At 41.8% G+C, this 23,306-nt stretch overlaps 1 protein-coding gene across 4 annotated transcripts; it reads right to left on the reverse strand.

Moving 5' to 3' along the window:
• Positions 1 to 1,203: 1,203 nt before the first annotated feature.
• dnm3a (dynamin 3a) lies at positions 1,204 to 22,217 on the reverse strand. Of its 4 annotated transcripts, XM_008277432.1 has the most exons (22): positions 22,026 to 22,213; positions 21,609 to 21,895; positions 18,950 to 19,023; positions 18,492 to 18,641; positions 18,165 to 18,368; positions 17,869 to 17,967; positions 16,884 to 17,044; positions 16,662 to 16,804; positions 16,422 to 16,557; positions 16,218 to 16,285; positions 15,994 to 16,132; positions 15,812 to 15,898; positions 15,639 to 15,709; positions 15,493 to 15,553; positions 14,083 to 14,109; positions 13,240 to 13,353; positions 8,379 to 8,488; positions 5,136 to 5,247; positions 4,347 to 4,508; positions 3,040 to 3,263; positions 2,802 to 2,951; positions 1,204 to 1,596 (listed from the first exon to the last, which is right to left on the reverse strand). In XM_008277432.1, the coding sequence occupies exons 2-22, from the start codon at positions 21,767 to 21,769 to the stop codon at positions 1,563 to 1,565; spliced, it is 2,487 nt and encodes an 828-aa protein (XP_008275654.1). In that variant the 5' UTR covers positions 21,770 to 21,895; positions 22,026 to 22,213; the 3' UTR covers positions 1,204 to 1,562. The 4 variants fall into 4 exon arrangements, with proteins under 4 accessions (XP_008275654.1, XP_008275653.1, XP_008275655.1 ...); XM_008277431.1 differs by having other exon boundaries at positions 21,609 to 22,213; XM_008277433.1 differs by lacking the exon at positions 14,083 to 14,109 and having other exon boundaries at positions 21,609 to 22,213.
• Between the last annotated feature and the right edge of the window lie 1,089 nt (positions 22,218 to 23,306).

Genomic DNA, 23,306 nt, shown 5'->3' on the forward strand with positions numbered 1-23,306 from the left:
TTTTCCAGCACGTTTTGAGCGCTGTAGTGGCGCCATAGTCGGACCAGGACAGCAGTCGGACGCCCCGAGTTGAACACCAGCCGTCCAGGCGAGCTGCCGCCAGATGAGCGGCCTCGGAGTTCCGCCGCCGGGTGTCCTGGTAACGGCTTCGGTTCTGACTGAGTGTCGAATTATGTTCCCTCAACACCCGCGAAATTAAATCAAAAAACTAAAAAAACTAAAAAAAAAACCTTCACCAGATGCGTTGTTTCAGTGTCAGGGACACCTATAAGATAAAATACCCCATTGACCACGTGACATAATGTATTTCAGGACTTTAAAAAAAATTAAAATAAATAAACAAAGACGTTTTGTAGACATTTTTCTCATTCAAAAAACGAAAACACACAACAAAAGAAATTTTAATATCTATATTTGTCATAAACATAATCTGCTTGATAGATTCTGGTAAAAACTTAATTTTAGTTGGTCACTCAACAAAAATATTTTATATACTATTTGAAGCACAGAAAACACTAAATAATACCTAATTTTAAAAAATCCATAATAATTATGAACATTATCTAGTACATTCTAGTGAACGTAAATCCTTTTAGATTCAGCTAAAATATTTTTTATGCTCTCTTATAATTGAAGCAGAAAAAAAAATCAAATAATGATTTAAAAAAAAAAGATAAAATCTGATAATTATCATCAACATCAACTGCTGGATTCTAGTAAACTAATATATATATATGTGTATATATATATAATCTTTTAATTATCATAAAAAGTATCTGCTATACTCTTGTGAACATAAATAATTTTAATATATATATATATATATAATCTTTTAATTATCATAAAAAGTATCTGCTATACTCTTGTGAACATAAATAATTTTAGTTTGTCACTCAACAAACTAATTTGCATGCACGTTTTTAATCGGTTTAGTTAGTAGTTGTGTAACTATGTTTGTGGACACCCATACAACATCCATGAGCTCCTTACTAAGTGCTTATAGTTGGCAAACTGCTAAAGCCGTGCTATGCCACCAGCAAAAGGAAATAAATTAAATGAATTTTAAACCAACTCTTTGCTCAGTATGCAGTCTTCCTGCCACAAAAGTCAAACCTTTTAGTGGGAAGTGAGAGAGAAAAACAAGAATAGTGATTAATTTGAGTGATACCAAGAACACAAATAGTAAGAAACCAGGATACATGCTCAAAAATAAAATACCTGTTTATTCACAAACAGTAAAAACAGTGCATTTGTATTCTCTTTTAGCAGAATAATTGAATTTGGTATTTTTTAAAATTTATTTACACAAAGTTCAGGCACTTGATAGAAGTCAGCAGACAGTCGCGCACATTCCAGCGTTTATGGCCAATGTATTATGTACAAAGCAGACTCAGGACGGAGTGGATTTTGCAGACTGCAGCTCCCAGAGGAGACGGGGAGAAGCCCAGCATAGTGCTTCAGCTGGATTACACATCAGGCAGGTTGTGGGATTTCTCTGGGTAGCACTCAGCTGCAGCTGGAAGAGGGGGCAGATGGGTAATGGAGTCCTGAGCAGAAGAGACTTATTTGACGTTTGGGATCGCTGGGGGATGCCTCCTAGAGAGAAGACCACATCAAAGATATTACAATGCCGCATGGTTCGATATAATACCATATTAACAGAATGTCTGTGAATCCCTTATCATAGCTGTATTCTGGATTTTCACTGGATCAGTCAGAGGCTTGCATATCAGCTTTCCACCTTTCTATGCCCATTTTTCCAACAAAAACAACAAAAAAAATTCAAACAAATCCAAATATTTAAAGTGCAAAGTCTGCTTTGTCTATAAAACTGTAGCGGGACTGCAGGGAGGAGTGCTGAAACGTGGCATAGGATTAATGAATTAGGATGTTGTCATAAAAGAAATGAAAAGTATCACATGAGTAAATAGAATGTTAGATGGGTTGGTCAGAGTTTAAAGGAAGAAAAAAAGAGGGAAAATATGAATTAGGGTGATGGAAAACGATTATTACTACAGGATACACATGATGATATGAATCAGGGTTCACAGTTGTTCCCAGTACAATTTCTTCCATCTTTTATTTGCCAATAAGGCCACACATTTTGTTACACAAGTCATGGCCAGCGTCCAGCATCAGTAGATTTTTTACTGGAGAGAATAAATATAAAAACAAGAAATAGACATATGAAAGTAACCTCACATTTCATGCACTGTATATCTATAGGGGAGGCAGAGAGGCATAAGTTTGGATGGAAAGACTCAGGAAAGCAAAGAGACTATGCGGGAAAGAACCTAAAGAACCATTGGAGAGCACAGAGGAAATGGGGCAGAGAGAAAAAGGAGAGACAGGCCAAAAGCAGGGGAGGAACCAGTGAAAGAGGAGAAGTGAAGAAAAAGTACAAGAAAAAGAGGTATGGGGAAAAGGAAAAATAACGGTTATTGCATGAGGGAAACTGAGGAAGGCAATAAAACAAATGTATGCTAGAGGAAAAGCGGGAAAAGGGGGGGATGTGGGACAGAGAGAAAGATGAAAACTTGACAAAGCGCTCAGCCTGTTGTCTCTGGCTCCAGTAGAAAGCTGCACGGAGAGAAGTCCTGTCTACTGAGGCTGATGGGAAGGAGAATATGAGAAACACATTTTCCAGCAGACCCCCACCCAGCTCAAATAACAACTTTCTCTAACCCTGCGCTGCTGTAGAGGAACGTTTGATTGTGTACTTGTGAGTGCATAAGTGCCAGGCCCGGGAGAACCTGGAGGGCATTGTGAAACAACAGGTCGGGTTTTATTTTCAGAGTCACCTTGGCACACTGGTTGGGGCACGGCTGTGTTGAACAGTGAGCCGCTGAAAGCCGTCGGGGGAAGCTTTGTGTCCAGTGTGAGGCACCCGAGGAGCAGGTGGAGCATGGCCACGAATCACTGGCTTGCCTGAGTTTTTAGGAGGACTTAGGCTGGGTAGAGAAAAGAACCTTAAGTGACTGCCCTAAGTTGTACATATACGTTTACTGCATGCATCTGTGTGTGCACCGCTGTGTGTACCTGGAGGGTTGTATCCAGGACGAGTCTACAGGTGGAGGCAGCGGAGTGGTGCAGGTAGAAGTGGAGATCTCTCCAATGACCGCGAGCGCCTCCTTCAGGGCTGCATGTTTGCTGAGAACTTCCACCCGGTGCTGCTGCTGCTCTGGTGACTCATCCATCAGCACTGAGCATTCTCCCAGAGCGTAGAGCTGAGCCAGGAGCTCAGAGCTAATGAACTCCTTCACCTACAGCAAGGGATTATAAACTGCTGTGACAACTTAAACTGCAGACTTTGTAAAGTGATATTTTACTTTGATTTGGATTCTTATGATTCTAAACTCTTAAAGGTGTGGCGAAAAATGTTTTAGTTTTTTATTTTTCCACTAAGGTTTCTCTTTTTTCTAGTCACTCAAATATGATCAAATGTGAACACACTTGTTAAACAAAGGAGCACAGATTCTAGTTAAAAGTTATGACAAACAGTATTGCCAAACAAAGTTACTTCAAAAAGTCTGAGAAACAAAAAGAGAGAAAGAGCAGGTTTTGCTGGATCACAAGGGAGCTTTCAGCTGGTACAACAATTTAACCCTCTGAAATCCAGAACCTGTCACCTATTAACAGGGCCAGAAACTGTAAAAACAGAAAAAGTTGTCAGAACAGTTCCTGAGCTACTTGCCTGTGAGGTGCTGTTCCATCAGAAAACATGCTCAAATCTAAGCTTCAAACTGTAATATTTAATCAAAATCCCTTTATTCTACATGTCTCATCCAAACTTTCAGCAAAAAACAAATCGTTTACAAGAACCAGAGTCTGGAAAAAAACAAAAATTCTGCCCTCCTTTAATGACTCAGCTGTGGCGAACACATCATATGACAAAAATTCAGGGACTTTTTGAACTGGGCTGAACTGCAGGCTGTGTTTACACAGAGCAGAGACGAGGCAAGTACAGAAACAAAACTAATTGAAACAAATTAAAAATGAAAGTAGTACATTTCTTCCTGTGTTAGTTTTACCTGAAAAAAATGTTGCACATGTTGATTTCATTTCTTTGCAACTTTTGTAACATAAACAACAAAAAAAAATTCTGTCTGTCTTCTGTTTTTAAAAAAATATTTATGGCAGTTTAACTTTGTTAAACTTTAGTCCGCTCCACTTCTTGCCATGGTTGTGCTGTTTTTATAGAGGTGTGGGACTTTGAATTGAAGTGAAAAAACAAGCCCACAGTGACAAAAAATGCCCAGAAAGTGCACAGGAGTTCAGAGGCTTAAAGGGAGTTAAAGAAATGGGAACGTTACTTAACAGTTAAGTGTGTGGTTTGGACTGCTTACACTGTTGATCATGAGGTGCATAATAGTCTTTGGCATGAAGTCCCTGACGGTCTTATAGATGATGCTCATGTAGGAGTCAACCAGGCTACGAATGGTTTCCACTTGACGCTCCAGTTGGGGGTCTGTGAAGTTTTCAGGAGCTCCATTTCCCTGACCGTCCACCTAAGTGACAGGCAGACAAGTTGGGATATATACGTACAGCTGATAGTCCTTACATTTTTAACCAATAATGTACAGCACTGTGCTACAGGGACTGCTGAGATAACACACAGCTGGTAATTTCATGCTAATACAGATTCATGAAGCGATAAAAGATCATGTGTATTGCCATATCTTGACATCTATTCTATTCTGGTGACTAGAAGAAACACGTTCGATAGCATAAGAACAAGGAGAGCAGAATGGAGGGAACACAAAAGAGGGAGGTAAGGAGGAGTGGGCAGAAGAAAGAGAAGGGGGGAGCGGGTGAGGGACGAGGAACTGCTGATTAGAAACAGACTGGAACACACACACATACACGCATATTGTAGTGACATCATGGACCAAGAATGCTGCGCTAAAGAACCAACGACAGAGCGGGATGAAGGGGTGGGGGACTTGCTTTTTCGCTTTGGCGAGGGGGGGAGAAAAGGGGGAACATGGAGAGAGAGGGGTAAGGGGTTACAGCGAGGGTTTAAGGGTCAGCGAAGGGAATGAGAGCACAAAGGTGAGGCGCAGACAGGTGCAGCTCCCCACAGCTAAGGTCAGGGTTGGGTTTAATTAGGTTGAATTGAGGGTCAGAGTACTAACAGCGACTCTCTCGGGGTACACTCCGGCTCGAAGCAGAGAAGCCTTCCAGCTGTCCAGCTCCTCCTGAGAGTTACAGGCCAACTCCAGGCATTTGTAGTCCTTGTACACGTTCCTGCAATTCATTACATTCCTGTCAAATGTCTCCAAAATATATACAGTAATAACACCCAAAACTCAAGGGTGCTTTCCACAATGCAGAGTAACACACACATAAACTTACATACCTTAACAAATACACCAAGATGTGGGGAGATTGGCCCAGTGCTTACTTTACTGTCATGAAAACATACCAGAATCACGCAGATGTCTCTGGTAGATTGTTCGCTCTGGTGCTCCAGAGAAACGACAGCGCAATGCTTGCTGATCAGCCACAACATTAAAACCACCTGCCTAACAATGTGTAGAGCCTCGTTGTGCTGCTAAAACAGTGGATCCTTTGGGTCCTGTGGGTTTTGGAGATGGGCCTCCGTGGATCAGGCTTCTTGCTCCTGCTTAACTCATGGAAGCTTGATCAGATTGGAGATATGGGGAGTTTTGGAGGCCCAGTCAATGCCTTGAGTACTTTGTTGTGTTCCTAAAGCAGTTTGTGTGGTGTGACGGGGTGGATTGTCCTGCCACACCACACACTGGGAGTTTCCCAGCCGAGCTTTTCCTTCTAACAAGATGATCAATGTTTCCCACTTCACCTGTCAATGGATTTAATGTTGTGGCTAACCGGTGTATACAAAAACGACCCATTTTGTTTTGGTAAACTCTGTGTAGCTGCAACAACCAGAGTTTTAGTTATGACCCAAATTCACTTTTATCAGATAGTGTAGTATATTTTTAAAAGAACACTGAGGCCAGAAATGGATGATTTCACAGCATTGGTGATCGTTTCATATTTTTTAATATACATTCTTCACTCTGGTCCTGTGCTACTTTACGAGTCAAGTGTTACTGAGACGAGGGCAGCTGTGTGTGTTACATGTAAACCTATTAAAAGCACCATTTTGTTTCTACACAAAATGTATAACTTCTTGTGTTTGCATAAAAATGAAAGTGAATGTTGCAACTTTCTCTCTTACACTGCAAATGTTGCAGTTACACTAATCACTTGTCAGAGGTTCTATCATTCAGTCTGTATTATAGAGCAATATGTGTTGTGAATGTTGAAGAGTTTGTGTGTAATTTCAGCTATTAGTCTCTTCCAAAATTTATGGAGAAAAAAAAAGCAACTAAATCTCAACCAACATCTCAACAAAATTAGTAACACAGCACCGTACAACTGCGACAGCCTGATCTAATGTACTGTATAAAGGCTTGTTTAAGTGGTCCACTGGCTGACCTGTGTCCTATTCCCGCATCTTGCGTAAATGACTTGATACACGGGTAGCAAAGGCCATTAGGTTTTATGTAAACCCATGTGGGTCAGCCCCTTGTAGGGAATCACAGAATGAATAAAAGTTCTTGGTGGAAGATAACATATAGTAAGTCAGGCCAAACTCCCCAGAATTACATCTAAAATGGTGTGATAGCAAAAACAACACAGAGAGAAGGATTCACTGAAAAATGTTAAAGACACAAAGACGAACACAAGCACTTGCAGCAAGCAGATCCACACGTGCACATAGAAAATAAAACAGTCAAAATTTATTTCTCCCCAAATGCCCCGCTTGACATGGTGCATCTCACTGCAGCTTTTATCACCGTCATGTATTTTCTCACTGTTGATTCCCAAGCTCCTCTTTCCTTCTCTCTTTCCGCTAATGTCTCTCTAACCTATCTCTATGTCTTGGCTGTGGAGGCAGCACAGAAAAGTTAAGAAACAAGCAAAGGATCTGGAGCAGGCTGTGGCCCATCTGTTAAACATTTTTCTTTAATCACTCAGTTGTTTCTTTCCTCCTTTTGTTGTTCCCTTCTCACATTCAGAACACATAGCAATTAACCTCAAATATGTGAAACCTTTGCGTGTATGAGAGACAACAGAAACGCAGACAGAAATCGGACAGACTACAGCAACCTAGAGCTATGTAGAAAGATCAAGAAATAGGCTTTCAGTTTGTGTGCTTATGACTGGGCTAGGATGGGTGAGGCTAATAAGTCAGGGCGTGGTGCCTAACAAGCAAGGAGCCAGGCCAACCATGACAATACTAGAGTGCTATTACACTAAGATCAGGAAACTAACATTCTCATACATTAAAAGTGTTCTCTAAGCTGATTGATCAACAGCATCAACATTTTTTTTTCTCGTCCTCTTCGCTACCCTCTCGTCAGCTCATGGCCCGTGTGAGTTTTTTCACTCCTCTTGAGGAATTTCTGCAGAGCCCTGACTGCTTTAGATTTGAAGAGTTTCCTGAGGTTTTTGATTACTGTCAGACAGAGACAAAGCCACTGCAATGTCTGCCCCCCCCAACACACACACATACTAACACAGAAACAGAGAGAGTGAGGGCGCAGGAAAAGAGGGAGGGTTGGGGAAGGGGGGGCGCCACAGGACAGACTTTGACACATTCCTGGCCGATGGCTCTGATACTCTCTCTCCCGCTTTCTTTCTCCTCTCAACCCTTCCAATTCTTCTCTCTCCCTCCTTTTTGTGGTGAGTCGAGCAATTCTTTCCAAACAAGAGCAGCCTCATCTCTGATCCAAGCTCTCTGGCTTTGATTAGCTGCTTAATGAGCCTGCCGTCGGTATGCTGCGGTCTATACGCACACTCTTTGCAAGGGCACATACACACGTGTGCAAATGCACACATGCACTTACGAATCCAGTTTGTGTGTCCGAATGCAGCATAGCACAGAATTATAAACAAAGCCCACATGCTCTGGTACAATCAGCCAGGCTTTGGGCCAGCTCCAGCTCCTAAACACACTCTCTCTCTTCTCTCATGCTCTCCCTTTGTCTCTCTGTCTTTCTCAATCTGTTTCACACACATAAACCCAGCAAATTCAATCCCAGCCCTGCCCTCAACAGCCTGGAATATACTCAGAGACAGAAAAAAATACACCCACTCCAGTACCCACTGGATATCCTTTCAGTTCAGGTGGCAAAGTTGAATGGAAGAGGTCAGAGGAAGGGCAAAACACCACACCGACACCCTCTCCCTTTCCTCCTCTGACACGTCCACCCTTGTAAAAGATGACCAAAATTTCAGCAAACAGGTGACAAGAACAGAACTCCCTTTTCTGACTCACACACTCACTCAACAAACAGGAGCACATTAAAAAAAAAAACACATGCCTTGAGTCAGACGCAGACACAAACCTTAACTCTGTGTTGAAGATAGCAAAAACAAATTTGCTAGACATGAAGCCCTTCTCCACATCTCTGAGCTTCAAGTTGTCCAGAGGAAGCATGTACTTCTTCTCCTTCTCCTAGAAAAGACAGAATATAGAAAGATAACATTTGACAGAGGTATGCAGAGTAAAATATGACATCACAGAGAAGCAACACAGGTGTTGATAGCAAAAAACAACAGAGACTGGGGCCAGTTCACTTGGGGGCTTCGGCTAAAATAGTTGTGTCTGGTGGTTAATATTTTTCAGCCTGCGCCTAGAGAAGAAAGAGGGGCCAAGAAACTTGAACTGTAATGGGAAAAATGTCAGAAGGCGAGGTGAACAGGAGATGTGGAACACTGTGCTAGCAGAGCATCCGAGTTCATATAGGATGATGTGTCTGACTGTCAGACTGATTCACATTAACAACCCACTAACTAGTGAAAGAGAGACAGTGGAGGAGGGAGAGAGAAGGGGAAAGAGATGCCATAAGTCTATAGTCTGTCATCACCATGGGGACTTATGAATGACAGAGAACAGTTGGAGGAGCGGAGCGGCCAATGTGAGGAGAACCAGACAGAATGGAGGCAGGGTACAGAGAAGCAGGGAGGGAGGGAATGAGAGAAGGAATACAAAAAAAGGAGGGAGAGAAGGCCGGGCCCACATGTGAAAGTCATTACTCAGACTCAAGCTCTAACACAACATTTCTCCTCAAGTGAAGCCCTTCCCCCTCGTTTCTCTTCCCCAGCCTGCTTGCTCTGTCTAACCTTTGAGAAGGGGCCTTCCAGAAAGGCTGGCTGTAGGAGCAATGGATGTGGTATAAAGAAAGAAGAAGATGAAAGAGAAAGGTGACATCCACAGAAAATAAAACATGTCTGCAAAAGAAGATGTCGTAAAAATCTTGGATGTTATCTGTGTGAGTAGATGCACACATGCAAGCCTGCGTGTGAGCACGTGCACACATGTGGCAAGAGATGTGACTATGCTGGTAGTACATTTTGGTCTTCCCTCGCCCAGTGCTCCCCTGAACCCTACGACTCTCTTCCTTCGCTCCCCTTTCCTTTTTTCCAAAGGGGCCCACTTCCTGTAACAGAGGCTGAAAAAAAAAATGACAGAACGCGATTGGCGCTCATACAGCAACATCTGGGATCGCTTTAGACGGAGGGGGAGGAGACTGGAGCGAGTATAGGGTGCTCTGATGGGGTAGAAATAGAAAGTAGAGATGAGAAAGAGAGGAAGAGGAGGGATAGAGGTGGATAGAGGGATAGAGGGAGGTAAATTTCACAAAAAAGTAGATGGGGAAACGTTGAGGAACACCGAGAGCAGGGGAGAGTGTGCAGAAGAAGTGGGGAGAAACTGCAGACCACTCCAAAGTCGATTCCCCATGGGTCCCATCAACCCATATATGGCTGCTAAGTTCCTCCCTAACTCTCTCTCCTTCTCTCACTCCCCTTATTTCCTTATGCCTTCCCTGACTGAACAGGCAGATCCCTAGCTGAATGAGTAAATGTGCCACGTCAAGACTGGATACTACGCCGGGACACAGCCCTGCGGACGGCCGACTCGAGATACGCGAACATCTCTGACGGAGGGACACCCATAGGAGTGGATGTCTGATGTGTGTGCAGACCTCTTGCCCTGCGACCCAGCGTTGAGGCCGGATAAAAAAAGAAGAGAATAACAGCGGAAACCTTTTGCCAACTCCCCTCCGCCTCAGGCAGGACTGCTAGCAAACAGCCAGAGATGGGAAAGGCGAGGCCGAAGAGAAAGTGAGAAAGGGTCCTGCTCCGTCATCCCAGTGTTCAGACTACCTGTTCAGGATCTTACTGGTGTACAGTAGTCTGCACATTGGTTAGACTGTGCAAGGAAGTGCCTCAGCAGCCTACACTAATAACATCTGCATATGCACAAGATTCAGGATAACATGAAAACCTGCACGTAATGCGGCTAATATAGCGTCTAATATTCTCTGATGTTTCTTGCTTGCAAATGTGCAAATGCCTTTTGAACCTGTACACGTGATCAAAGCTTTCATTTCTTTAAACATCGTGATCAACTCTATACTAAGTCACGTAACATCTCATCCATTTTGATGCATTTGTCGGCTCTGTTAATCGCAAGTGAAACATATGTTTAAGGCCGAGGGGTTCATACTCAAGAGAAGATATAACCTGTGGCTAACCATTGTTTAACAATTTTTAAGGCTACAAACCTAGAAAGCTACAAATCAGCTAATTAGTTAAACTTCTTTTACACGCATTCCTTGCAGAGAATCTCTAAACTAACTGTTTTTCCCACAGAATGCCTCACGCATTCCATAATTTGGATTTCTGCATGTGCATCCATGTGATAACTCTTGTTTTCACAGACATCGTGGCACTGCTTTGTATATGCATGAGTGTATGTGTGTGTATGTCATATTCCCAAGTGGTGTCGGGGTGGTCGTGAAGGATCATACATCAGAGCTGCTGTGTCTGAAGCTGTGTCTCCCCTTTCTGGAGACTAATGGATTTGAGATATGGAACAGGCCTCACACACGTACACACAGACGAGTGCATGTAGATTAAGTATATAGGCATGAGCCGTCTGTTTTTCTTCACGCTCCCTGGTGGAGCTCTGGCAGTAGAGGGGTGAAGGAATGTATGTCTGTTCAGTGTGCTGTGGAGATTAAACTCTGAACTATTATGCTGCACTCTGAGTATGAGGTCAACGCAGGGTACAAATATTGCAGCGCATGCAATGCACGGCCTCAAAGAGGTTACAAAATTGTGTGTATGGAAGTAATCGACACAGGGATGGTGAGGGGAGGCTGCAAATGGGGAATCTTTTGGGGGTGAAGTGGGGGAAGAGGGGGATTTGTGAGAGAGACTGTGGAGGAGTTTGAGAGGAGAGAGAGAGGGGGAGTCAAAAGGGGAGGTCTGCAGTGTAGAAACAGCCATGTGGGATTTCTCTGGGCAGATCTTGGAAGCTGGTGTTTGGACAAAGCTTCAGATTTTCCAGCCAGGAATGTGCACAGTCCCAGGGAGACTGCCAACCACAGAAAGGGGGAGAAAGAGGGTGAGACAGAGGGAGAGAGGGAGAGAAAGGAGGAGTAAAAGGCAACAGAGGCAAAAGAAAGAGAAAATAAAGGGGGGCAGTAGTTAAAGAAATGTCTGTGGAGGTAGTGTGGGCGGGGAGTTATGAAAGCGGGAACTGTAAGAGAGAAGAAGCAGAAGCTTGGCTTGTGTGACTGCGCGCGCGTGTGTGTGTGTGTGTGTGTGTGTGTGCGCACTGAGATGCATGTGAAAAGCCTGTAGATCTGATCTCCTGTGATAACATGGTTGACTGAAAAAGCACTCAAGCCTTCCAAACACATAAACAACTGATAACCCCTCCAAGATAGTGAGGAGGTGCGAAGATTAAACGACTAGTCAACAGAACTGAAATTAATTAATAAGATTTAGACTTCCATATTAGCTTTAATCCTTGTAGTGAAGCATATGTGTCCCATTGTGATCTGCAGACAGCCAAAGTTTGAGGTTCTGATGTGGTCGACAGATATTTGCTTGCCTGCCTTTGTATTATTTCTTGCAGATGTGCAAAAGTCTGTGTGTATGAGTGAGTTGATGCTTAGCAAGGGACTGACAGCAAGAGGAAACCTATAACACCGTGTGTGTACAATATGCATGCCTGGGGCTGTGTCTGGAACACAGTGTTCAAGCGATCCAGTGTTTATCTGAAAAGTGACCATGTGTCTGTCTGACTGAGTGTATATTTTTCTCCACTATTTGCATGCCACTTTGTTTACATCAGAGTCTGCATGTGTACTGTATACTGTATATACAACTCTGTCCAATGTGTGTGCATGTGTGTGCATCTTAGTTTGGCTTGGGGCAGCTCCAGCTGTGTCAGAGTGAGCCGCTCCAAATGCCTAAACTCCCAGAAGAGGAAGAAAAGGGGGAGTAAGGGGGAAGAGTGAGGGGAGAGCAGGACGAGGAGGGAGGAGGGGTGTCAGAGGAATGAATGGGGGGAATGGTGGGGTTCAGTTGCAGGTCCAGGTGGCAGAAGAGAAAAGAAACAGCGAGTTGAGCAGAGAAATGGGGGTTTAAGATGCCCTTTTAGCTGTGCACGCCACAAAGCTTACATACCAAAAAGGGCCTTGAAACTATTTTAGAGCGGTTACCAGGCGCAATAACTCATTTGTGAAAGCATCCTACATATTGTTGCTACCAACCACTCAATTCTCAGTCTGTCAAACAATACAACTCAATTCCATCACCAACGTCATACTTACAAATGTTAACTATCCATCTACAGTGTTTTCATCCAGATGTGAATGTTTACAGGTTCTTGTTTGTATCCATATACAAATGATGCAATGTGTTTCCCCTCCTCTGATCTCTCTCCCTTCCCTCTTCCCATGACATCAACTGTGACAGGATGAGAGTGTTGTGGTGTGTCTGCCTGTCTACACTTGCTGTGCAGACCTTCTGCTCCTGTACAGCAGGCACAGACAGGCAGACAGATGGCAGCCCCACTGACATCAGAACACAGACACTCGAGGACAGCTCTGCCACCTACTTCAATATACCAGCAGGGGCTTTATTGAAGCTGTGATAACGATATCAACCAATAAACTATTGCCCTTCTACTTAATTCTTTGAACCTACCAGGGAAGCATGCTATTTCCACCTGGGATATGTTTTAATAAACTCATGGTGACTTAAGTGTACTGCTGTGTTTTGGTTTCACTATTTTCATAAATATTTAACACCGACCACATCAGTCAAAATATTAACCTGTCTTGGCAATTAAGCATAATAAGCAGAAAAGGCACTCAGAGGGTAAATATATAAATGTGAAGGCCTCACCTCATCATCCTTGAACCACGACAGGGTCTCTGCAGAGAGGATGAACCAGTATTCCCTGGCTCCGCCTTTCATGATGCCAATGTTAGTGATGGTCAGCCAGCCCTTTCGTATGACCTACACAGCAGACATAAGCATAAGTAAGGAAACTGCAACAGAACCAGCAAAAACAATGTTGAGAAGAAAGATTTATAAGAACTGCTAATAAGGTATACAAAGCAGGTCGTACAAGGAGAGTGGACCTTGCTAATGAAAGTAAGAAGTCAAAGTCAGAAACAGCTGAAACTGAAAGAGAAAATACCATTTTAGATATGGAGTTGTGTGCATTCATCCACAAATTTCACTGACCACCGGTGGATAGAAAAGAGAACACTTGATATACAAGTAAAGACAAAAAAATCAGCCTAGAAAGAAGATTTGGGAAAAAAAACAACAGGATGGAAGAGACCGGGCAAAGGGTGACAGACACTGTAGAGGAAAGATGTGCAAAGAGTAAAGTTTCAGGAAATAGGACATAATACCAAGAAACGACAAGCACATCCTGCAAGTGAGGAACATTTTGACATCTGTAGATATTTATAGAACAGGAGAACTGTGAAAGATAAGGACTATTAGGTTAGGACGCAGAGAGTACTGTACACAAGAATAACCGATAAAAAGTTGTGACATAAGCAGTTGCAGATGATGAAAAACATGATTAATAGAGCTACAAGGAACCATTTTGCCAAAGTGCATGTTTGCTGTAATCAGTGGCATGCCAACCCACAACCCTTAAGGTTGACTCCTGCACACACTAATCTCCAGCAGAGGCAGCAGTGAGAAGATTTGAAGAGATTGGTCTCCTACTATTAGACTTGAAGGAGGGGCCACACCCTGGAGAAAAACAGGAGATGAAGTAGCAGCATTAACGTTTTTTGGAAGATGACACTGTTATCGATCATTTTATGGTTAACTATTATCAAAGCAACCATAGAGACTGTGCAAATAACTAATGTTCTTTTTTTATTTTTTAAGCTGTGGTTGCAATATACTGCTGTTCAACAAATATCATCATCATCATCATACATCAAGGTTCCAAACTAAATCCAATCATACTTGAACCCTGTTTTTAATTATCCCTGTTTTCAAATATGTCACGTACATATTATGTTGCGCATTAATCATAACAGATACATTATTTTAACTTGACTTGTTTTCTTTGAAAAGCCAAGATCAACTATGGTTGCGTTTCTGGAGCCTAACTCTTGCTCATTAAAAGGAAAAAAATTCCCATTTATCTGCAGCAATGAATGCTGATTACTGTTGATTAACACACAACACATGGGACTGTGATGTAACTGTAAAACAAGATAGATGGAGGGAACTCACACTCCCATTCTGCAGAAAATTGTCACTTTTGAGCATGTTTGTTTTAAACACTAGCATAGACCATTCTAAATGGTAAAGAAGATTAACAGTAATAGCTAAAAGTGCAACGGAAGGCAAATCTCCAATCATGCTACAGCTTTTAAGTCACAGATCAGATTTTTATTCAGATCAGCCATAAAAAAAAGACCAAAAAAAGGATGAAAACTGCTATGACTGGTATGTTCATGTGACCACACACTTTGTCATTTTAACTCTACATTAAGATTTAGGGAATTGTTCCTCATTTAGACCGATGTACGGCTTCAGTGCCATTTGTCTGTCTGTCAGCAGGATTATGCAAAAACTACCACAGCCAAATTAAATGAAACTTGGTGGAGAGGTGGACCAAAGCCAATTAATTTTTGGTGTCAGTCCTGATTACTTTATTAACAATTGCCAGACAGTACACTGGCCATGGCAGAGGGCTGCTCTCTGAGTGTACTTCTTCTTACTAAAAAAAAAAGTGAAAGCAAAGGTAAAACTGTATTACACACTGTTATAGTTAAAATCTGTTACACAAAAAGAAAGACCTAGCCAAAGCATTTGGCATGAGGACAAATGCAGGAAACTGAGGGTGTTCGCAGTATGAGGTATATTCAGTAAAAGTTGCTAAGGCAGCATTCCTAGGGATCATGACTGTTTTATACTCGGTTTATTTAGAATTCATTAAATAATTGTCATGAGCTTTCATGAAAACAAAAGTCAGGCAATGGACCAATGGTCTAGGTGGAAAAAATCATCAGACTGTCTTCATTTTCATGGGTAAGAGTGTAGTACAGGGCATTTCAGTGCTGCAGACTTTTCCTCTCATGTTGATTTTAATGAATGCAGTACTATTTAAAGTCTCACCTGGTTTCCTGTCGTCCCTGGAACATTCTTCTTATTGCTTTGATTGTAAGCCTGCTGGACGCTGAGAGAGAAGAAGAGCACATCTTACATACTTTGTTACAGTTTGAAGTTAAATTTTATACTTTAAAACCAATGATGTTACTCACTTAGTGAAGCCGATGAAGTCTTCATGTTTGGTATTTATGTAGGCAAGCTGTATGTCAATAAGCAACAAAACCTGAACAGAGCAGATGTGTATTAACTAGAGAAACAGAAATGCACATAACTTAATGCAGCAATCTAAAACAAATTTTTAATGCAGTGTGCAAATCCAAATGACCTGCTCTCTGCATTTGCTCTCTTGTTCTCGAATTTCAGTGGTTACAATTCTCTCCGTCTCATCTCGCAGTTTGGGGAAGGAACTGAGCTATAGAGAGAAAAAAGACCACAAATAAGACATAAGGCACTTTTGACACCAAGAAATGTAGAGCACATTGCAATCACACACACGCACATCTATACCTTGCCAAAACACTGGTTCACAGTGGTGATCAGTTCTTGAGTGACCATGTCAATAAATTTAGTACATGGCCCCTGTAGCCTTGATATCTGTTTCTTCACTATGGCTTCAAAGGCCATGTCAGGAGTGAACAGGCCTGTCCTGTATGGAAAAAATTTGACGTTATGACAGAAAACTGTCAATGATGCAAAAGTAGTATCCATATGCTCAGAACCTGATACTGCACCTGACACCATGGATGTTTCTGATGGCATAGTTGATCTCCCGCCGCAGCTTCCTCTCATCAGACTCAATCTTAGCACATCATAAGACACAGGTGAGGACTTGGCTTAGGAACACTAGCATTACAGCTATTAGTGGACTCAAAATATTCAAAACACTACATACACTCAAAGGTAAACAAAAATTATGTACAAAATTAAATGCACACCTTGACCAGTTCGTAGGGGAAATGCTCATGGAAGATTCGATTGATTCTAGCACCTCCTGACAGATTGACAGTGTCTACTTTGTCCCCCGAGCCTTCAATTAGCTTCTCAAAGTCAACAGCCAAGCGCTGAACTAACCTGGAGGACCGAAACATGCAGACATGGAAAAATATACAGACACATATGTAATAGAAAATATAATATATAGGCACACACACACACAGAAAGGATGGCTGACTGACTTTAGCAGTGTCTTGGTCCTGCGTGTAGGATCATCAGGATTATACTGTCCGTACTCTTCAGCCTCTTTCTTTAAGGCCAGTAAATGACTCTGCAGATGACTACGGAAGGCTGGCAGTGTGTCCCGGATGTGGTTTGTCAGTTGCTGCAAACAAATATTGTCAGTAAGAGTACATACACATATTGTTTATACATATCTATGTGTGTATGTGTGCATTTGTAACCTGGTTAAGAATTCTTTGTAAAAATGGGGTCCCCATGGTTTCTGCCATGTGTTTGTAAGCCGGATGGGACAGAAAGAACTTCTTCTCTGCCTGTAGAGCTGCCTGAATGTCCTTTTTCCCATCAATGTCCTTCTGACTGCGGTTCACCACCCCTATGTAACCTGGGAAGGAAGAGATGGAAGGGAAATGAAGAGTATGTGATCACTGTAAGGAAGACAATAAGCAAGAGAAAGGAACAATCGGATCTAAGACAACTCTCAACTCTTCTCAGGCTGCAATTTGTTCCATTATGACTGCAGAAAATGTGTGTGTTTGTGCAACAGCAGGGTGTGTTGTGCAAAGCGAGCCAAATCCCCTATTTAGCACAGTAATAGATGTAATAGCATCAGGCTTCATATCTAATGCTTCAGCTCTATGCTGCTACTACGGCAGTTATTTCAGTGGGCTTCCATGGCTAATGCATTTGCACTATAGGAGAAGCATGAAGGAGCCAACACCTGGTGGTGCTTTACCCAGTGTGTACACTGCCCCGGGCCGGGAGCCTCCTGCATTGGCTCTTTCCGGGCCTCACTCACACTCACACACTCACACTCACACATACAATGGCAGACTAGTATTTTACCAGACTCCACACTTCTGTCTGTTACACAAACCAACACTATGAAGTCTTGTTCTTTAACTCTTGCATACATACATACAAGAAAAAATGAGTGTGCGTGCATGCATACACACACACACACACACACACACTTCGTGGCACTATAGTGATGTCATATAAAGTGCCAAGTCAACTTCGTGCTTGGCTGAGAGTCAGCGTCTGGCTGGTGATAACAGACACAATCATTGTGTTAGTCCTCTCCAAAGAGGCTCTATTGTGATTTGACTGCAGCTAGATGGCTCAACACACTAAGCACACTTGCGCACACACACACACACACAAACACACACACACACACATACATAGGCAGGCAGGCAGGCAGCACACCTCTGCGCAGGGGAAGCAACCTGTTCTCTAGTATATCCCGGGCATCTGTCCCTTGATCCATCAGGTCCAGCTTTGTGATTACACCAATTGTGCGCAGACCTAAATGGGAGACAAAGTGTTTTATCGCTTTAGCAACATGAAACCAGTGGAAGAATAAATAACATATTTAGTACTTTAGATTAACATTTTCATTGAAAAAAATCCCTGCAAGGACAAAAGGGTGCAGAGCTACAATCACGGGATATCATAAAAGCCCGAAGACTGTATGAATCATCCCCTACACAAATGTGGCTTACCTTGTGGGTCAACATCCTTGGCCAATTTTAGTGCATCAGAGTTAGCCAAGTCAGTGTTAGCAGGCGTGACAGCAAGGATGAGACAATTTTCCTTACAGATGTACTGCATGATCATGTCTCGGATCTGGTACTCTATGTCTGCTGGCTGATCGCCTACAGGCACCTTGGTGATGCCGGGCAGGTCCACAAGAGTCAAGTTGAGCACTGTATACACACACACACACACACAACACACACACACAACTGAAGACACTGGCCAAAGCTATGTCAGAGAAATAGAATCTATGTGAGATTGTGAGACACACACCAAAATACAAACTGTGTTACCATTTGGTGAGTAAATCCGTAGGTTGATGGGAACAGGAGAGATGGCTTTATTGGATCCTGTAAGTCTGCGCGTCTCTGCCTCAATTTCCTCGCGGATCTCGTCAAAATCTGTGAACTTCTTTCCCTTACAATGGAAAAATTCACCATAGTCTGGGGTAACACATAATGAGCACAAGAAAAAAACATCACCTTTGGAATATCAAGTATGTCCTATCTACCAAAACTTTAGCAGCTTTTTTAAGTTTTTGTGGGTCAGGTCATAGGATCTCAGAATAATACAGTCAGATATGTAACTGTTATTTAAGTCGGTTTTTGGTCAAACAACATAAAACACAATCTCACAGTTGTAAAAAATGGATGACATCTTTAGAACCTACCCAGCAGTCAGATGCAGTATGTGTAAGATATCATACTGCCATCTGGTGGTAGTGTTGAATGTATGCTATAAGCTTTCTTACCTGTTTCAGCATTTAGCATCTGGAGGATTAATGGCCTGCGAGTGACAATTCCTGAACCCCGTGGAAGAAAGTCTCTGGTGGAGGAGAAAGACTGAGTTAGAGGAGAATACAAACAATGCCATCTACGATTTGACTCATAGTCTGAAAGACTAATTTAAAAAATCCACCACTTTAATTACTGTACACACAAACAGCCAATTAACTAAAACTATAAAATGTGCTAATGGAGAAGGGCCTGTTTGCCCTAGAAGCAGCAATAGAAACCTATACATTAGCTTTACCTTAATTGACCTGATATAAAATATCAGCAACTTCCTCAGGAAGGCCAAGAAAATGTTTGCCATAAGATCAGCCATCTTACATATATTCAGAAGCTAAATGTAGTTAGTATAACACCTTAAAGGAACACAATGCAAAGGCTAAAAAGTAGCCCATCCTTTTTCCTTTTAAAATCAGATTCAGGAAATTTGTTTTATTACATCCTGTCACAGATCACACAGCTGGTACAGTCCTCCACAAAACGGGTGTCATAACACACTCATGGCTAAGACAAAGGGCTGGCGTAAAATATCAACACACCCTCAGGAAAAGCTACCATTAACAGCCTGCTGCAGTAACTGGCAATAGCACAGATTATCGCCTGGACAGCCAAACAATCTGGGCAATGCACATGTCTTCTTTCGCAAACAGAGCTTGACTGTCTCACCTACGGTTGCGGGAAGCAAAGAAACTGCTGTCTTTCTCTCTGGCATTCCTTTCTGACAGGATGGAAGTACTTAGTCTCATCACACACCAAAGTGTTTCTGTTGCATTTCAGCTTCATCGAAACAATCCTGTTTTTCATTCGTGGGCTACATTATTTTTAGGACCTTGAAATCTGCTAAAGGTCAGAAAAAGATGTAACACAACAATGCTCTGTTCAGCTTAGTTATGTTGTAAGCTAAGTAACATTCTGCTTCTGCTACATTTCAGGAAGCATATTAACCTCCACCCTTCACTGACACCTTCACTGTATAAGATAAGCTGTTGTACTGACTACTGTCATACAGGCATCCACCACTTCAGACTGGTAAATATAGCCACAATACTGATATAGAAGGTATGAACACAGTGAACTGTTTTAGGGTTTTGTTTCTGTTTTGTGAAATGAAGCATTTCCCAGTCTCTGAACAGCCTGAATGACTTTACTTTTAACAAAACAACCTCTTCAAAGTATATTACAAATCTAGATTGTCACAAAATCCTATCTCATTCAACTACAGACATTATTAAGAACATTTTCAGCAATTACAGAACATACCTTTTTTAAATTAAGTATAAGTATTTTAATACAATTAGCAAGGAACTAAGAAGTACAACAATACATTTGAATGTTTGCTACAAATATTCTGACGGTCATTCAAGTTATTGAGTTGCTCAGGGTGACCTAATAAAGTTGCAACCAACAGCTTTATATAAAGACAGTCTTTGTTCCTTGTAGGTTGCATTAATATGATAGGATCTATAACTCGTGGCTTAATTAATGGTGACTTTGACAAGTGCTAATTCTTTCTACATCAGAATAAATTATTAAAGAGAACAATGTAAATCTTTCCCTAAAGGCAGAGCTTAACTCTCTTTGTTCGGTAAAATTCCATTTTAAAACAGGTCCCCATTCCTAGAAAATGACAGGGTTCTCACTGCCTGGTAGCCATTAAATCAAACTTGTAAAATAAATGTATTGATTTATAGTGCAATAACTACAGCATGATAATAAACCTTCATACTGATGCTCTGTCTGCTGCTAGATTTAAAATTTACTATTTAATATTGTTATTTATTTACAGTTTCTGTGTTTTTACAGTTACTGTTTTGCGTATGTATGTGTCTAAAATGCACCAATAACTGTATTTTATACATGATAGAGGCTTTGTATTCTGCATGAAACGGAAAATGAATTTTATCTAGGACAGCGACCAAACAGTCAATGGGATTTTACACAATCTGGCAACCTAAAAGTTACTTTTAATGGTTTATTAATGTTAGATATTGATGGAGCCCTTTAATCAGAGCTGCAACGACTAATCGATTAGCCTGTGTAGATTCTCAGTCATCCAGGTCATGGAAATCCGGGGAGCTTCAGCAAAAAGCTAGTGAACCTCTCTTTTAGGTTCTTCACCTCTCATCCAAAAGCTTTTCAGATGGAAGGTGAAACATCTTCAAGAAACTAAAAGAGAAGCTCAGTTGCTTTTCAATGAAGTTCCAGGAACATGATTAGTTGTCAACTATTTGGTTAAGCGATTAATCAGTTTGAGTAATTTTTTAAAAAGATGAATAAATAACAAATTTCTCTGATTCCAGCTTCTTACCATGTAATATGTTCTGTTTTCTTTCAGCCTCAATGACATTAAACTGAATATTTTTTTGGTTGTTGACAAAGCAAGACATCTGAGGACGACATTTTTGTGACATTTTACCAAACAACTAATAGCTAAATCGACCTGTAATTTGCAGTCCTATCATTAATGGTAGCCCCAGATACCAATGCTCTGGTATCTGAGGCTAATCCACATCTAGTCGGCGCAGTTAACAGAGACTCTGTGTGTTTCTGTGTGTGTGTGTGTGTGTGTGTGTGTGGTGTGGGGGGGGTATACAGGGCAGAGATGTTTTTGTGACTTACCTGCCCACAAAGTTCTCCAGCACAGAGCTCTTGCCTGCACTCTGTCCGCCCACCACGGCTATCTGCGGCAGGTGGAGGCTGCAGCTCTCCCCCACGCTGCCCAGGGCGTCCTGAAGGCGGTTGACCAGCGGGATCAGGTCCTCCATCCCGCGGTTGCCCATCGCAACAGGAGGAGCTACCTGTCCGGCTCCTTCGAAATCCTGTTTCCCTCCGGTTCTAGTCCATACCAGTCGACAGGGGAACTACCATACTTGTTGTTTACTCGTAATTATACCGCTTTATAAACACTGAAATGTGAAAAAAGATAACTCTAAATAAGACTTCTCTCGAAGGTTGGTGCTAACTTTTAAAGGTTCGCAACTTTAACAGCCGATAGTAGTTAGTGCGTCTGGTAGCGACGGTAGTGTTTGTACTCACAGTGCTCAAGTCCACAAAAACGGCACAGTAAAGGGATTTTTAATGCTGTAAAAGTTCAAAAACTCGTAGTGTGTTGTTTTCGGTAAAGTATGAAGACGTTAAGGTGCTACCCGGTGGTCTCTTCGCTCAGTTTGGTCCATGTTTAGGAGGAAAACATTCTGCTTTGACAGTTAGCGGAATAAAGTTTTCTACGCATGCGCACTAGCAAGAAACTTTAACTGGGCAGCCCCCCTACTCAGAAGATAGACAAACTTTACAGCCAATTATGAGAGTACCCCGACTTCTTCACTCCTCAGGGAGACGGCTATTTAAAATCCTACGCATCCAGTGTGGGCAGGGCTCCTCTGCAGCCATATAAACACTGCAACTAGAACCAGAGTGTACGATTCATCTACTGTAAATAACGCTGCTGCATTCTTTGCCAATGAGGGAGTGAGCAGGGTGCAGCACACTAGACACCAGAAGCAAGTGAAAAAGAAAGTGAAGGCTACATTGAAGAGTGAAGTAATGCGCACATAATAATTATAATTCGTATTCCAATGTCTAAGAGCACTGGGAAGTCATTTTGTAGGAACACTCTATACAGATGTAAAGCTAAAATGCTTTTAAGTTTTCCCCTTTTGTTTCTTTTCAACATTGAGTCATGGTCAATTTCATTTGGCTTAAAAAAAACATTACAAAAAACGACTCTTATGTCAAAGTGAAAACAGATTTCTTCAATGTAATGCCAATCCAAAAAATAAAATGTAACATATGTGGTTGTGCAAGTATTAACCTCCTTTAAAGTGACTCACAATATTCAACACAGGTGCAACCAAATGATACTAGAAGTCTCTCGATTGGTGAAATGGAGAAAATCATAGTGCCGTGAACGTGATTAAGTGATTATAGTATAAACATACCCGTGTCTGGAAGATTTGATGATGAAACAGTACTCCTGGCTGTAACTACACCATGAAGACAAAAGAACACTCCAAGCAACTCTGTGAAAAGGTTGCTGAAAAATGTAAGTCAGGGGATGGATATAAGAAAATTTCAGTTAAATTAAAGAAATAAGGTACATGCGTACAACTGCCTAAAGCAGGTTGACCTCAAAAACTGGGTGTCTGTGCAAAAAAGAGATAAGAGACAGTGGCCACCAAGACACCTATGACTCCTATGAAAGAGTTACAAGCTTAAGCAGTTGAGATGAGAGCAACTGTGCACTCCAACGAAACATTATGGAAGAGTGGCAAAGAAAAAGCCACTATTAAAAAAAGCTTATATTCAATTAAACAGAAA

This window comes from Stegastes partitus, unplaced genomic scaffold (genome assembly GCF_000690725.1).
Source record: "Stegastes partitus isolate 25-593 unplaced genomic scaffold, Stegastes_partitus-1.0.2 Scaffold98, whole genome shotgun sequence".
Taxonomy (NCBI): domain Eukaryota; kingdom Metazoa; phylum Chordata; class Actinopteri; family Pomacentridae; genus Stegastes; species Stegastes partitus.